This window comes from Apis mellifera, linkage group LG9, assembly GCF_003254395.2.
Source record: "Apis mellifera strain DH4 linkage group LG9, Amel_HAv3.1, whole genome shotgun sequence".
NCBI lineage: Eukaryota > Metazoa > Arthropoda > Insecta > Hymenoptera > Apidae > Apis > Apis mellifera.
In genome coordinates, this window is record NC_037646.1 from 6,189,383 (window position 1) to 6,207,292 (window position 17,910).

At 34.9% G+C, this 17,910-nt stretch overlaps 1 protein-coding gene across 1 annotated transcript in view; it reads left to right on the forward strand.

Moving 5' to 3' along the window:
* LOC409020 (inaD-like protein) overlaps positions 1-17,910 on the forward strand; it is a 119,029-nt gene that overhangs the window by 86,958 nt on the left and 14,161 nt on the right. Inside the window, exons 20-23 of the mRNA XM_026442738.1 lie at positions 3,648-4,788; positions 6,509-6,613; positions 7,937-8,062; positions 16,429-16,575. Coding sequence (XP_026298523.1) covers positions 3,648-4,788; positions 6,509-6,613; positions 7,937-8,062; positions 16,429-16,575 — 1,519 coding nt within the window. The remainder of the gene's footprint in view (positions 1-3,647; positions 4,789-6,508; positions 6,614-7,936; positions 8,063-16,428; positions 16,576-17,910) is intronic.

Below are 17,910 nucleotides of genomic sequence, written 5' to 3' on the forward strand. Positions count from 1 at the left end.
ATTCGAATAATTATGAATTTTTATTCAAAAAACAATCTAGCATAAAGAATCTGTTATTAACTGGAATAATGATTGGATAATAGGAAAGCCACGAGAATACCTTTGTAAGTATTCATTTAGCTTCTTCCGTGTTTAAGTTTACTTTTGGTTTTATATTCAAATCACGTACACGTGAAGGGAAATTTTAAATTGTTTCGAAAGGGGTGGGACAAAGGAGAGTTGGTTGATTTTTGCGACGTGATTAGTTTCCAGGGTGAAACACGCGAAAGGTATATAATAGAGGGGGTGATACGATTTAGGGTATTTATCAAAGGGGTTGTTGATAAATTGACTGGTATTATATATATATATCTGAGGGTTGGTTCTAAATTTAATTAACCTTCATTTCAAATAAACACGAAAGTAAATTTGGAAGAACTTTTAAATCGAAACTTTTCTTGGAATCGATTTATAAATTAATCCTTCAATATTTACAATATTCTAATCCTTTTTTAATCATAATATTCTATGATATAATTAATTTTTTTATTGTCATCCATATTTTATTTATATATATCAATCCATCTTTTTCTTTATATCTTGTTTCTTTAAATTTTCTAATTATTTTGATTGTAAATTGAATTGTTTGTACTTGTAATTATTTCTATTTTTGGAATGGGAATCAATTTTAAGAGAAATCAAAATATAACGATATAAAAATAAACGTGGGTGATGCAATTTTTCTTGGTATTAAAAATCGATCGTGACCTATTTTCACAATATGACTAAACATCATCGATAAATCCATAATCGTGAAATTTGAACTTTGCTTTCAATTCATCTACATGATGATGAATCTTTTTTTCTTCCGTTTAAATTCACTGAATTATCCATGTATATAATAATCATAATCAAAATTTGTACGCAATTTTTACAATATATTTATAATATTTATTTTGTTAGATGATTTGTGAAAAAGTAAAAATTGATATAGTAGTATGTTTGATTTAAAATTGAAGTAATCTACTTGAAAAAGAATTTAATGATTAGGGAAAAAATGTTTTATCATGTCTAAAATTTATTCGACAAAATTTTACGATTCTATGCTATAAATAAAGCACTTGTATCATAAAACTCAAGCATAAAATACGAGATCTAAACAAGCTAATTCCAATATATTCAAACTCAAGGAGATTTTTCGAAAAACATATACATATATATATATATATAATAACAACATAAAAAATCAAATATACAATATCCAATGACAGTTACTTTTCCATTATTCAATTTTTAATACCTCCAGTAAAATTTGAAAGATACATATTCAAAAGGATACATACACCTATAAAGTTTATTGATTACACGCAAAAGAACCATTTCCATACACCAAATGTCACTCAATTCTACCGTATATATATCTCATCTCATAAAAATGGAAGTAAAAAAAAAAAAAAAGAAGAACATTTCCTCTTCCCCAACATAAACATAAGCACATTGCTGACGATAATAGCGACATAATCTAAACTATGTGTCGATTTTTCATACGAAACTATCAAGACCACGTGCATGCACCCAACCATCAACTTCTTTTTTTAGCTCGTTTATCATCTGTCGCATTGTCCAAGACGGAACTTTTCCCTCCTCGAAACTTTTTACATCTTCCACAAGATGTACAAGATGTCTCAAAAGTTGAGATTTAACTGGTGATTTCCTTTTCCCTTCGCAAAAATTTTCATTTCACGAATTTTATTAACGAAAAATAGCTGAAGAGCGTTGCATCGCAGTTTCATCAGTGTTGGGTATCTGCCGCCAGTAAAATACTGGACTCAAACAAATCGAGGCAACATGTATCAAAACTGAATAATTTATACATGTTGTTCGTCGAATAAGGTATACATCAACGTAACTTTTCCCTGATAAATTATTCGACACGTTTGCTTCCGCGACACGTTTGTTCGTTGTTCGAACGATTCGCTAGACGCTCATACCCAACACTACCGAGTATATGCGATTGCCCGATATATTTTTCGCCGTAATGACGAAAACTTTTGCTTGATGGAAAAATCTCTGCCCGTTGTAATTGTAATCTCGAGAATCTCATCGGTTAAGCGTTTTATCGACTTCTCGAACTTCCTGTACACCGAAATCGACACAGGAAGGAACTCATACGACGACCTAATGTTATTGTTAGAACACGTCCACCGCATTGAGACGCTATTATATAAGAATTATATACACACGGGTACAAACGTGACCGATATACATTCGCGAGGAATATAAAGCCGGGTTCTTGTTCGTGTGAATCGGGTGTTCGAAGTCGTAGCAAGACGGAGTCGTAACGAGGAATTATACGACCGGTCACGGGCTCTTTTGTCGCGAATTTACGACACGCCAGGGGCTACGGAGGTTCTGGTATATTTAATGAGGCGGCGGCGAGATGTTTCTTGAACCCTTCCAGTTTTAAATGTTAGGGGAAAATTTTTCTGCCCCCTTTGTAATAATTTGGAAAAGAAGGAAGATAGGAAGAGAAAGTAAGTTTTTTTTTTCTAAATTAGTTAAAAATCTCTCGATATCGAACGATGATACTAAAAACTTGAAAGTTTTTTTTAAATTTACGAAAAATATTCGAAGATTTGAAGCGAAACGAAATTCACGCTTCGATCGACGATCAAGATGTTATTTATTATCATTGAGGATAAGATCTCTCTCTCTCTCTGAGAGAAACGTTTGAAAAACGTTTGACGACTCGTAAAAAAATATACTGTTTGCAGTTTATTTATTCATGGACAGGATGGAAAAAAACGAATGACCAACGAAACTTTTTAATTTAACTTCGAGCGTACAACTTCCCCTTCCCCCCCTGGATATAGAACTGTATTTTTATCAATCCATAAATTTCGTTAATAACGAGAACTTCTCTTTGGACGCTCTTTTTATTCATTTGCACACGTTTCCTATGTACAAAACATATCGCGTTGGGATATAATTTCACGCGACATTGTTACGTCGTTTCAGGAAATAATTGCGAACGCTTGTCGTACGAAATTAATATAATTGCTTCAATAATTTCATCGAGAACTTTATTTTGTAGTTTCTCTAGTTTTTATACTTCTTCATCATTTATTATTATTATTTCCATCGATTAATTCTAATTAATCGACGAACAGTATATATTTCTTTCATTAAATTCAAAATTTTTTCGTTCAATCTCCATGATACGCCAATATCTCGTTATTTCCTCCTCAAATCCTTCAAAAATACTAATCTCTCTCCATTCCAAATATAATCACCTTCTCTCTGCATTATCAAAATTCACTCGACTCGATAATTGGGCCAACTTTCACCCTCCTTCATCCCCCTTCGTCATCCGATTAATTCAATTAAATTAAAAAAAAAAAGAAAATTACTTCGATCATCAGGTGATCCAATCTCACTTGACCAATCGTACAAATCATCGTTCAATCCATTAATGGGTCACCACCGAAGACCCGAGCGTTCCGCAAAATTCCTCCGGGTTCTTCAACCGCGAATAAGAGAAGAAGCCCGAGCCGCTCAAAGCGGATAAAACCATCCGCTTCGTTAGCGGCAAGCCTACCCTCCTGCTCCTCCTCCTCCTCCTTATTATCTTCTTTCTTTTCTTCTCTCACTTCCTGTTTGCCCCGAAGGGAGCCTGACCAACAACAACAACAACAACCACCAGTCGAGGAGGTTCCATCGTCGTCGAGGAGGCCGACGATTCTTCAAACATCGACAAGAAGGCGGGAGGAACGCGACGAGGAGGGAGGGCGAGACAGGACCCGTTTAGAATCGAGGGATTATGAATCGAGATCCAGCCGGGAGCAGAGGCGTCAGCTGGTCGAGGAAACGGTCACCTTCAAGCCTCAGGAGGAGGACAACAGTTTGATCAGCAAGGAACACTCGTTGGAGTATCAGAGCCAGACGCTCGAGAGTCAGTCGGAGAGTCATCTGTTGCTCTCCGCCTCGTTGGAAAGTCTCCTGAGATCGGCACCCGACAGTTGGCCAGGCAGCCAACACTTGGACAGAAACGAGGGATCCGAGCGCAGCTTCAAAGGGACCCAGTACTCGCCCAAGGAGAGGCAGGACGCCCAGACCCAGACCGAGCAGGAGACAAAGAGCACCCAGTGCAGCCCGGAGCAGACGGGCAGTCCTACGCGCGAGGAGGAGATCCCCACTGGTGAAAGCCCGTCCCGGGTTGCGAGGAGATATCATCAGAGCCCGAGGCGAGAGGTCGAGACCCAGACCCAGGGGGAGAGCAAGAGCGTGCAGTGTTGCCTGGACGAGTTGGGCGATTTGTCGAGGGTGCCGCAGGAATCTGAATACGACAGCCCGTCCAGGTCGGAGAGGAAGGAGTCGAAGAGCGTCCAGTGCCTTCCCGGTGACATTCCAATACCCGTGGTCGGTGTCTCGAGATCGGTGAACGGTGGCCAATCGTCGTTGAATCGAAAAGAGGCGAAGATCCGCAAGGAGGCCGAGGTTCAAACTTATCAGGAGTCGAAGGCCATCCAGTGCAGCGATGACGAGCTTCTAGACGGCAAATCGTTGGACGGTGTAGAAGAGGGTTTCAAGGGGAGGAAGAGGGGAGGAGGTAGTTCCGGGTCGTCGAGCTGCGGCTCGGTTTGCGAGCTTCCTACGCTGGTGTTCGTTGACGAGAGGATAGACATGACGGTCACGCACAGGGATCACGACGGAAACGTGAGCTGGTCGAAGCATTGGGGCCCCGAGAGATTGGTGGAGATCTACAGGGAGCCGAAAACTAGTCTTGGGCTGAGCATCGTCGGCGGAAAGGTGCGTGGATACGTTCCGTTGGTTAAAAATAAATAGTCTCTCTGTCTTCTCAGATGAATGTGTGTATACGTGTGTGGGGATAGGATGGAAGAAGCGTGTGTTTGGTGAATGGATTCTCGTGACCGTGAATATGATTCATCTTCCTCCTATTTTTTCCCCTCCTCTGTATATATATATTTTTTCTTCTTCTTCTTTTCCTTTTCCTCTCGTCTTCTCGTTGGAACAGAAGCTTGGAAGTAGGTTAATTGACGACGAGGTTGCGAGAGATGGAAATTTATATTAACGATATATATTATAACATTTTATTTCTTCTTTAATTTTACGTACGTGTACGTAATTTTTCTTCTCTCGTTTCGTATCGCGTGTTTTTCTTTGCTTACGGCGTGAATATTGCGTTACGAACGTAACGAGCGTAATTCTTTCGCCTTTATTAATTGGCCGTGTCGTGCTAATGGTACCATGTCGCCGGCATTGATAATTTCAATCGAGCTTCCACGAGCTTCTACGCTTCTGTGCACGTTGATACGTTGTCCATTAGCGTATCGTGAGCAGAAGCTTCGAAGATACCGCTTTCGATCGAAATTACTCACTTTCAATTATTTCAATTATTCCGAATATTCGGTTTACGTCACAGAATCGATTTTAAGGCAACGTGGAGGGCAATTTCGAGATCTTTGGATCGACGATGATAATTTTTTTAAAAACTAATATTTATCGTTCTTCACATTCGGTAAATTGGATTTTTTCGAGGGAAATTAAGGTTGTCTGGACGCGTCCCGATGGTATTCCAGTGATAACAAGGAAAATGGTAACAGTCTAGTAATCTTCTTAAAAGTTCTCTTGGGACTTGTAGTCAACGTAGAGGGAATTATATAGATTTAACGAAAGAAGAGAAAGAAGTAGGAAGAGCAAACGAGGTTTCCCTTTCCAACAGATAAATTTGTTGGACCTCTCTTTGGAAAAACAAATTTATTTAATTCCGCCATTCATTTTTAAATTTGTCTCCTTCGATAAAAAGTATTTACGAGCCGACTCTTTATTTGCGACTCTTATTTCGAATTTTATTTAAAGATTTATTTGATCCCCAAAGTTCAACGTTCGAGCAATGTCCAAATTTCTAATAAACCGAGAATTCTTCGCTGGATTTATTTGCAACGAGCCAGGAGGATTTGATAAATGTTCGATTCTCTCTCTCTCTCTCTTTCTCCCTCGTAATTTATGAAAGTTTACGCTTCTCGTGAATTATGTAACGAATTACGTAAACACGAAACGGAAGAAGATGCACGAAACAGAAGATATCACAGGATTACGATCTATTCGATAATTTTAGAGAAGGAATCGAGAGAGAAGTCGATTTTATTCGAGATCCCCCACGTGCGTGCATGTGACAAAGTGCAGGCTTGCTGCTCACCACGAGGAAGGCCGAGATGTTTCAAGGCCGTGTCTTCGAGGAAGATTGCATCAAGTATAATCTTTCCTTCGTAACGAACACCTGTCCTACTGTGACGTAACTTTCAACTCTTTCTAGCCGTTATTCCCATTATTTATACGAATTAAAAAGGAAAAAACACACAACATTGTTATTAAAAGACGTGAGAAAATTGAATTAAAAAGACTGTAATTACAAGATTCAAAGTAAAAGAATAGAGAGAATAATAATAATTACAGGGTTTTGAAATCATCGATTCAATATTTCCGCTCTCAAAATTCTTCGTTCTAGGTCGATCTGCACAATGGCAGCTCCAGCAAGTCACAGAACATATCCGGGATATTCATAAAGAATGTGTTGCCGAACAGTCCAGCCGGAAGGACCGGCGAGCTGAAGGTAACGTATGCGACATGAATTTCTATCCGTTCTAACACACGTGTATCGACGAGCGAGAAAACGAGGAAATCGTTTTGTATTCCGTTCGAATCGAGAACATTGAACTTGAAATTTCGTGGATACCTTGATGAAGTGGCGACCTTGACACGTATCGTTATTGTCATCCATCGAGATGACGGAGATCGCGAAGAATTTTTCTCTTTTTTTTTCTCTCTTCGTAATTCGATCGTACATTTTTGGAAAATATTTACAAAGTTGATGATAATTGATTCTAGCAATAGTCGAAAACGGAAAGTAGAAAGAATATCGGACCGAATGAATTTTTGTTACCAATTCTCGTCACGCGCCAACAAAACTTTCTCGATTAACCTAATAATGAAAACTGAAACTGGTCGAGCAATAAATCCTTCGTTCCTCGCTGTCTTATACAAAATATCAATTATATCTCTCTTCATATTATTCGATATTTTTTTATAAATAACAATTGCGCAAAAAGAAGAAAGAGAAATTATGATTAATTGAAATTGTACCATTGTTACTAATACTTTCATCATCAAGAAATTTATATATTATATATTATTTATATTCATTATATATTATTATATGTACTACAGTCGAAAATGAAAAGTTATAGTAATATTCATATTTTTATGTAACAAAAAGAAGAAAAGACAATTAATTCGAAATTCAAATTTTATCATTATTACTAATACTTTCATTACTAAGAAATTTACACATTATATATTTTATATTCATTATATGTTATTATATATATTGTAGAGAGTATATAAAAATGAAAAGTTATATATAATTATCCTTCAGGAGAATCAATTGCAAAAGAGACAATTGTCTTAGTATTCATATTTTTATGTAACAAAAAGAAGAGAAAGAAGTGACAATTCGAAATTCAAATTTTACCATTATTACTAATACTTTCATCACCAGAAAGAAATTTATATATTTTACATTTATTATACATTATTGTATATATAATAGAAAATGAAAAGTTATACCGATATATAATTATCTCTCAAGAGAATCAATTGCAAAAGAGACAATTCTCTTAGTATTCATATTTTTATATAACAAAAAGAAGAGAAAGAAGTGACAATTAACAATTTTTACAATTAACCATTATTACTAATACTTTCATCATGAAGAAATCCATTGCAGAGTCGAGAATGAAATATCATACTGATTTGTTTGAATTACCTTTCACGATTGCAAAAACGAGATTGCATAAATCAAAAAAAAAAAAAAAAAAAAAGACAAAAGATGGATTTAATAAACGGCCCTGCCCCCTTTTTCCTCGTTTACTTTCAGATCGGGGATCGAATAATCGAGGTCGATGGCGTGGACCTGCGACACAGCACGCATGAGCGGGCGGTTGAGGTCATCCAAGCCGCCGGAAATCCTGTCTGCCTTCTCGTCCAGTCTCTGGTGCACCTGGTGAGACCTCCCCACGACCAGGAAAATATCGATGTTACAACCCTTCCCCTCCCCATCCAAATCCATTGTCATCGATTAACTTAGTCATTTGAAATCTCTCCTTCACGTTTGTACATATATACATGTTGTATGCGTAGTTGCTCGAGTATTTAAAAAATTTTTTTTCGCATTTTGCAATGTTATCGTTGTTGTTGTTGTTGTTGTAATAGTACTTCTTGTCATTTTTTATTGGTACGAAAGGTTCTGTCTGTTCTGAATTGTCCATTAATTTTTCGACGAATTTTTTTTCTTCCCCCTTTCGAATATTTATAGCATTTACATTTTTAAAATATTGATATTTATTTATTATTAGTTGAAATATATGTTAAATTATATTCCTGTATCGTAATAAAGATCATTTGTGCAGAGTCACGAATAAAATCTTTTTCTTTTGAAATAGTGAAAAATTAAAAACTTGTCATTCAGAAAATAGAGGAAACTATGGTATTTTAAAGTGGTTTCTTCTTTCATCCCGATTATCGAGATATAAAAACGCAAAAACGCTTGATAACACAGTGCAGGGGATCATGAATGAACTTACATTTTTCTTGGAAACCGCGTCTATCGTTTGTCTGGAGTTTGAGATATTGATCAGTGAATAAGCTATGGGGATGAAAAGATAAATAAACGATTAAAAGTTTAAAACATTACTCTTTCTTTACGCGATGATATCCCAGAAATCAAAAATCGGGATAAATCAAAAAGCATTTCAAAGGAGAAGATCTCACGCTTCCAATGATCTTTCATTTCACTAAAAAATTACTATCTTTCTAAGTTATATTTTTAAACGTTTTCTAATTTTTAATGGAGTTTAATTTCAATAATTTTATTAATAATTGCACGGATTGATCTGATTATAATATTTTAATTTAACTTTTTCACAATTTCGAGAGAAACTTGAAAAGACAAACGATAAATACCTATCACGTTGGATTATTCGATGACTTCGTACAAAAGGTTCTCATTAAAAAAAAAAAAAAAATGGCAGACAGAACCCACTTTATTTTTATCTCCTCCCGATACAATAGCCTCCTTTCAATTCTACAATTTCCTCTGTACTTCCGCCGCTAATTTATCGATTCTTCTGCTCCATCGATGCTTCCATTCTACACACATCTTTTATTTAATTAATAACCACTCCACCGCGCTTGTTACCCGTTTTCGAAAGTAGCTCTCGTTTGCTTTCCGTGTTTCGAGCACCGTGTTTCGAGAACGTTCGATGACGTTTGCCAAGCGGGCCCTCGTAAAAGAAAAATAAAATTGCATCCACGGTGTTGTACACTTTGTAGCGACGCCTCTTCGCCCTATTCCGGCACGTGTATGCAAATGCCCACGGAAATTGCGACCGCGTGCTCGATTTTCTCTTTTCTTTCTTTCTTTCTCTCTTTCTTTCTTGCTATCGCGGAATCGTAGATTAAAATTTAAACTTTAGTTTTCTTTGCGAAAGAAATATGCGCGATTCAAATTAATTTAAATATAATCTTCAGAGATGCTTGTAATTTTCTTTCTTTTTTTTTTTTTTGAATTTCAATTAAAAAGTACTCGAGTTAAAATTTGATTTGATTTTTTTTTTTTAGTATCAACTTGAAACGTTCGAGTATTTTTTTTTTAACTGTGAAAGGATTGAAATTTTAATAATGTTTCGGTCGAAAATATCTAAAATTTAAATGTCGATTTTTTTTTTTATAATCGCGTATATTTCATCCTTGCATTTATAAATTCAATGAATAGAAATTTATTGCTTGAAAAACTAGGTCGTTTGTATGCTCATTGTTCACCAATAGTTGCAAATTCGAACACTTTTGGCAGGAGGGAATCGCAAAAATTTGCAGAAAGAACGATCAAATTTTCCGCCATGTTTTCGCATGTAATCTGCCGGATTGCTTCGATACACGTAAAATGAACGATTCTCTTTTAATTCCTCTTGTTACGAATATTGGGACGAACGTGTACGTACACTAATACGTGTGTGGAAAAAAAAAAAAATAACGATTATATTCTTTGTTCTCTCGACAACGAAAACGTTTAATTCGTTATAAAAATATTTTACTTTGCGTAAGAAAAAAAAAAAGTGTTTATTACTCGAAACTATAACGGATAATTTTATTTCTTTGGCTTTTGAAAAAAAAAAAAAGATTTAACAATTTTAATAATATCATTAAATCTCTAAAGAGAAGAAACTCTTGCAATTTCTTCATTTTCCAATAAACGTACCAATTGCAATTCTCAATTTATAAATTGCATTCTTTCATTATTGTAAAATAAAAATCGATAAAATATAAAAATAAAAAATATAGGATGGATGAAATTTGATTCAAAGGTTGTTATGCTACGCCTATTTTTTTAATAATTATTTTTTAGATAATCTCTAATTATCCAATCATTTTGAATTTAGTGCATTTATCTGAATTTTATAGAGGAGAAATAACTCATGGCATGGATAATATAATCAATGGAGGATAGAAAAAATTAATTTTTTTTTTACACTTTACGAGTCTTAAAAGTTATCATTGTCTCTGTCATTTTATTTTTACGACTTGCTTAGATAATCACAATTTTTTTATCAAATCTTTAAATGATATAAAAAAAAAAAAGAAGCTATTGATTTTTTAAATTAATTTTTAATAGAATTGTAAAACACGAAACGTAGAATTTTGATTTTTTTAATTTAATAGTTTGATATTATTGATTTTTCTTTTTGTCTAGATTCAATCTTAGATTTAATCTTTCCTTTACAGATTTTTGTTGCATACAATTTTTATAATCTAATTAATAACAACTCGTGATAAATATAAACGTAATTTTTGAATTTTCACAATTATTTCATTAATATGTTAATTAGTAAATAGAAAAATTTAAAAATTAGAACTTGGAACGAATTGAATTAAGAAAGAAAATATTCCACATGCCGAAGAAAATTGTAATTGTGAGAAACATATACAATTTGCTATTTTTACTTTAGAATCATGTTGTGTAGAAAACAGAAGAACAGTCATATTTTCGTCGAATAGCATTCTAAACACGCGTTTCGAAATGCCAGATAAATTTGAAACATCCTTGATTCTTTTGTATCTAAAGATCTATTATCTTCCAATGATAAAAGAATCTTACTCGTTGGCTACAAGAATTATCGAAAAGTTTTATTTTTCGAAGATCTAAAAGTAAGTTCTAGAGATTTTGATTCGAAGAATTTAATTTTTGATTAATCTTTTCTAAATTAAAAAAAAAAATTAATTCAAATATAAAAAGTTATGAAGTAAATTTATAAATTATAGAATATTTAAATCGTGAATTATACCGATTTTAGGATATTTAAATTGTGAAAAATTTAAATTGTAGAATATTCAAATCGCACAAGATGGAATTTACGAAATTTAATACAAAATATTTTACATGTAAAGAATATTTAAATTACACGAGAAATTGAAGTTTGAGGAACATAGAATCTTTTAATATCGAAGCATAAAATATTTAAATCCTAAAATGAATATTTGAATCTAAACAAAAAGTATAAGAAAACATAACGAAACGAAGATCACTAAATTATTAAACAATTTTACAAAATACAGTGGTTATTAAAATTTACCCATATCTTTGTCTAATGAAATATCTTTCATCATCGAAACTCATTACTCATTCGTATCAAAATTTTAAATAATCGCGCCTAAAACTTTAAGTACGATACTTTTTATAGCCACTGTACAAAATTCTCCAATACCTATCAATCCATCAACATGGTAGCCGAGTGTTTCGATTCACATGGTTCACAGAGGTTCACTTGTGAACCGGTATGAAATTAAACCTCCTGAACGACATATAGAACTATCCAGCCTAGAAAGAGCGAGAGAGAGAGAGAGAGAGAGAGAGAGAGAGAGAGAGAGAGAGAGAGAGAGAGAGAGAGAGAGAGAGAAACAGGGAAACGGACAGACGTGGAGGGTCGAGCGAGACGGAAAGAGGGTGCAGAGGACAAAAAAGCGAAAAAAAAAAAGGGAAAAGAGAAAAATATCGAAAGAGGAAGAGAGTGTAGGCAGAGGCCATTATAGGGCATCCCTTGTACGTGTACGGTGCATCGAGGTCGAACTTTCCAATAAACCAACTGACGAGGGGATGACAGGAGGAGGGTGAAACGGTGCGAAAGGCGGGAACAGAACGAGAATCATGCAAATCAGAGCGGACGATATCGAAGATAGGCTGGTGTAGCCGGGGGATCGAAAGAAAACGCTTTTGTTTCGACGAAATTTCCAAGAAAAATGATTTCTTCTTCTTTTTTTTTTTTTTTATAGAAGAAAAATCCGAGAATTCATTCGAGAAGACATCTCCTTTATATATATATAATTTAATTCGCCTCTTCATCGAGCCTATTCCTTTCTTTTTTTTTTAATTAGAATAAAAACAAACTACCACATCTCTCCCAAAATCCAAAAGCACGCCCAATACTCGAAAACTCGGAACGCCTACGCAAACTGCAATCAAAAGAAGAGTAATATAAAATAAAAACCGCGCTTGAAACGAAAATTTGAAACTCGACAAAATTCTCCCAGAGACTCGTATGAACAGATCCAGAAGGCAAGAACGAACTAATTATGGAAAGACCAAAAAAATGAGAGAAGGATAGAAAAGGATGGAAAGAGAACGTTCGTAACAAAGGTTGAAAAAAAAAAAAAAGAGGGAAGGGTTGGATGATTGGGCCAATGAGCGAAGGTATATAGTAGGTGCGCGAGGAAAGGATGCGGATTACATGGTCGCAACGAACCGTCCATCATCTGTGCACACCATGGACCGTAGCCACCCCTTCCCATCCGCGGCAGCAACCCCCTCTGGTCCAACCGTCCCCTCTCGCTCCGTGCCACGATATATCGACGCGAGGCAGTTCCATGCACGAAACCGGCTGGTAGACGTTGCCTTCTCGGAACGACGAGCAGAGCGTCGCGATGCACCGCCTCTTCGGACGCAAACGCGTCTCGTTCGGTGTACGTTCAACGAATACACGCACACGTGACTCCCCCCCTCCCCCGGTGGTTGTTGTTACTACTGACCCCCTTTTTCGAGGATGGGTAGATTCGATGGATACGAGAGCTCGAGAGTTTTCGCTCAGGGATCTTTTTTTCCCTTCCTTTTTTTTCTTTTTATCCGTTTCGTCGAGCTTCTTTTTTTTTAGAGTTACGTGCAATTAGGTATCCTTCAGGGGATTATTTATTTTTTTTTTTACTTTGGATTTTATTCTTTCGAATCTTTTTGGGGGAGAATTGTGTCAGATATATTTTAGTTTTGGGAGATAGATATTTATTTCTTTTTTAGTATGAAATGTGAAGAACGTTTAGAATTTTAGAGGGAAAAAGTGTATATTAACGTTTTTATGGTGGATTTAAAGTAATAGAATATAGAAACAATGAGTGTAAATATAATATATATATATACTATATACATATATATAGTGAGTGAGTATTAAAATCGTTTCTCAATAAGTAAATTGTGGATTTGAAATCTGAGAAAATGATTTTTGCTATCCATTATTAATTTAGAAATAATTCGTTCAATTTACATTTCGATTGAAATTTCGTGGAAAAGGAAAATCTTTAATTTCTGAATAAATTGCGTGTGATATTTGATAATTGATGAAAGTCGTTCATTTTATTTAATTCGACGATTCGTTTATATATTCTGGTCTAACCTCTGTCAAACAAAATCTTCCGGTTTTTCCAATGTTATCGATCGATAATTTTAAGAATAGAACACGGCGATATCTCGCAATCACCTTTCCTTTAATTCTAAATCTCAATTCATCGAGTCGAATCGACGTTATCATCACTATCGAGCAATACACGGAACATTGATTCCCTTCAACGTATCGACATTATTGACATTATTGCCATTGCATCGATATTATCGCTGATTCATTAGGGACGTCGTATCAATACTGTGACAATACATTATGTATATCATGTGCTCTGCTAATATATATAATGAAATTAATACATTTATAAACCATTTTAACAACCATTTTGTTGTTGACGGGTATTATATTTTGCTTATAAATTATATACGAGCTTGTCTTTGATTTCTATTGTAAAAGTTAAAATATTAATTCTCTGAAAATTCAATATATATCGGATCTTAAATTATTCGAATATTATTAAGTAGAATTTATTCGACAAAACCTTCGATTTTCTTCAAACAAATTCAGTTTTACGAATAAATACATCACAGATGTGAATCTACAGATCCAGAATTGGATTCATACACATATTCGATTTAAATATAATGTTACATACATAAATATACATATAAATCAAAGTGTGAATCTGCACATGATTATATATATGTATATATATATACATGTAATATTTATTCTTGATCGTAGCTATAGATTCGTAGATAAATTCATCCATAGATAAATATATCTACAACCTATATGTAAATACACGGATCTGATCCATCTCTGGATGTAGATGTTCCATCACTGGCAAACCGAAGGATAGACATTGATTAGTTGGGGCCAAAGCCGACCCAACCAGTCGACCATCCTAAGGATATTGGGCTATCTCGAGCCCATAAATTTACAACGAATCCCTAAAAGTTTGTAGTGAATTCTTGATCAACTGATCAAATCTGATGTACAAAAAAGCTGGGACCAAGTAACTTTTATTTCCTGAATTTTGAAGACTTTGAGATAAGATATTGGATCTTATAATAAATCTAAAGGAATCTCATCCATAGACTTGAGCAATTTAAAATTAGTTAATAACGTTGCATAACTCGTTGTAACAATTAATTCGAAATTAATCTAATATATCAATTTGAATGAAGAAATGAATTAATTTCCAAAAAAATAGAGGAGATATTAAATGGAATATTTAAAATTGTGATTATGAATACACTCGATGGAATACTTGAGATAACTCATACATAAATTCATAACAGGATTATATTAACCCCGAAAGAAAGAAATTAATTCACAGCTCAGCCAAGAAGACAAGATGCTTTGAAATATTATTTACGTTGAGTAGAAAATACAATTTTCACAAAAATTCATGAAAGATAGGTCAAAAACACAAATCCATAAATACATATACACTTGATAAACTTTCACACACCCTCGTCTAATTCTAAATTCATGAAAAAAAAAAAAAAAAAATACAGGATTCCATAAATTTTACACAAAAAGATAGAACGAATGATTGAAACCACATTGACATATTGGCCACGAACAAACATAGAAAGCCACGTGAATCAAGATAATCGTTATTTCGTGGATCCTTGAGCCCAGTCAGTGGAATGTGTCTCGTGCGTGGCCGAAATCTAATAACACGCATTAATCAAATTCTGGGGTAGCGGTGTAACGCGGTGGGCCTCGCTGTTATCGGCGATCGTGATCGAACACACGCGCTCTAAATCACCTCGAGTCTGGCAACAATTCAAGACGATGTCGCGCCGAATATTTCAGCGTAGAAACATTGCGCTCCGCCATTGAAACAGCTCGCGCCCAATCGATTCCATTCCCTTCCTTTTTCCCCATTTTTTCCCCCCTTTTTTCTTCTAATTTATTATCGCGTTGCTCTTCGATTTTCGTCCTCCCTATTTCGTTCCATTTCTTTTTATCATCCTTATTTTCTCTCTTTCTTCTTTCTTCCCCTATTCTATTCTAATTTCCATTTTCTTCTTTTCGTTTTCTTCTTTCCCTCACTTTATCATCTCTCTTTTCTTATCTTTATTTCCCCTCTTTCTTCTTTTTTTTTATTTCTTTCTATAATTTTTCGTCCATTACTCTTCTCTTCGCTCTATTTCTTCTTTTCCTCTTTCTTTTTCTTACTCTATTCTATTTTAATTTTGTTTCGTTCCATTTTCTTCTTTTCGTTTTCCTCTTTCATCTCTACTCTTTTCCTTATTTTATTATTTTTCTTTTCTTATCTTTATTTCCTCTCTTCCTTCTTTCTTCATATTTCTTTCTATAATTTTTCGCCCATTACTCTTCCCTTCGCTCTATTTCTTCTTTTCCTCTTTCTTTATCTTACTCCTCATTTTCGCTATTTCTTCCTCCCCTTCCACAATATTTCTCCCAACTTCTTATCCTCTCCTCATCGTAATATCTTTTCCATTTTCTTTTCCACTATCCATTACAACGCAATTTGAAACTCGAGACGCAATCCACTAATCAATATCCTGATTATCACATCCGGAAATCGCCTCTCACTTCATCCTCGCCCGTGTCAGTTAATCAGCGAGTCCCACAAGCGGCCGTTCACCACTGATTCATTCGAAAACCAGCCACGATTATTACGATGTCTCGCTCATGTCTCTCCCTTTTTTTTTTCCCGTGAAATTTGCAGAACAACGAGCACGGAGGGGAGGGGGAGGAGAGAAGGCAGAACGTTACAAGCCCGAGATTGGCCGGAACACCCACGGCGCCCTATTCTTCCTTAGAGAAGGGAGGACCAGTCTCGCCTGTTAGGTCCATCACGCCGGAAGTAATACAGGTGGGTCGTTTCTTTACCGTCCTTCATTCCGTTCTCGCGCGTCAAGCATCGAACAACGCGCTATTTCTGAGATCTCGATATTTCGCCTTTGCTCGACGTCGTTCGAGAATCGAGAAATATCGAAGAGGAGAGAAATTTATTTATTTTTTTTTTTTTAAGTACAATCGCCAAGTTTGGAAGTTTTCGTATATCGAATATTTCGTAGCTCGAGGATTGAAGAATCGGAGAACTTTTTTTGTTAAGATTTTTGGTGCGAAGAAGAAGAAGAAGAAGAAGAAGAGACGAAAGTTTCCAAGTGATATTTTGAAGGTTGGAAAATTAGGAAATTGGAGATTTTATAAGAAGAGTGAAGCGAGGAAAGTTTCCAAGCGATTTATTCTTCGAGTAAGTTGTTATTTGAAAAGAGAAAAAAAATAGGAGGGATTGGTGTTCGAGGAAAAATTAAGGATTCCCAAGCAATATTTCATGTGAGGAGAAAGTGACGAGTGGAAATTGAAGTGAAGTAACGAGAAGTGTTTATTTTAAGGTGGAATATTATAAAAAGAAAAATGAAATGAGAAACGTTTGAAAGTATAAGGATGTTGGCGATCGTTGAAAGGAATAATGGTCCGGTCCGTTTCATAATGGTAATGGTAATTTTGCAATTTTTCCCCCCTTTTTGTTCCATCCGATACTTTGCGTTTTGAAAGCGATGGTAAAAATTCGCGATTTCTCTCTTATTTAAGTTGGAAAAGAAAAGAAGAGAAAACGATTAATCCAGTTCAGAAAGAACGGAAACTCGAAACGGACTCATTCTTAAATTCAATTCGATCTAATTAGATCGACCTTAACAATTAGCTAATGGCTCTTCCGATCGTAACAATTATTACGTATTAACCCTTCCATTATTGGACACAGTTAACCACCATTACATACAATACAATTGTTTTAAAGCTTAAAATTTAAGCTTAATTTAATTTAATTTTTTTTAAAGCTTTAAATTTATTAAGCTCCCAATTTTTAAATTATCAAATTATTAAATTAAAGTGAAATATTGAACGAATATTGACAAACCAACTTTTTGATAAGATTTTTGAAAGATAATTAATCGATCCATTTGTTAATCCATTTATTATCCATCCAATTTGTTACAAATATTTAATTTGTACTTGAACGAAAAGCAAAATTGTCACCACAGCCGTCATTTTCTGGTCAATGATAAATCTACAACATTTGCAGGAAGATAATATGGACTGGAAGACTAACTAATGGAAAGCAATTTCCATTCGTAGCATAGGATACACAGTAGATTAATGCAACAGTTACTCGAACAAAGACAGATTTACACGAGATCAT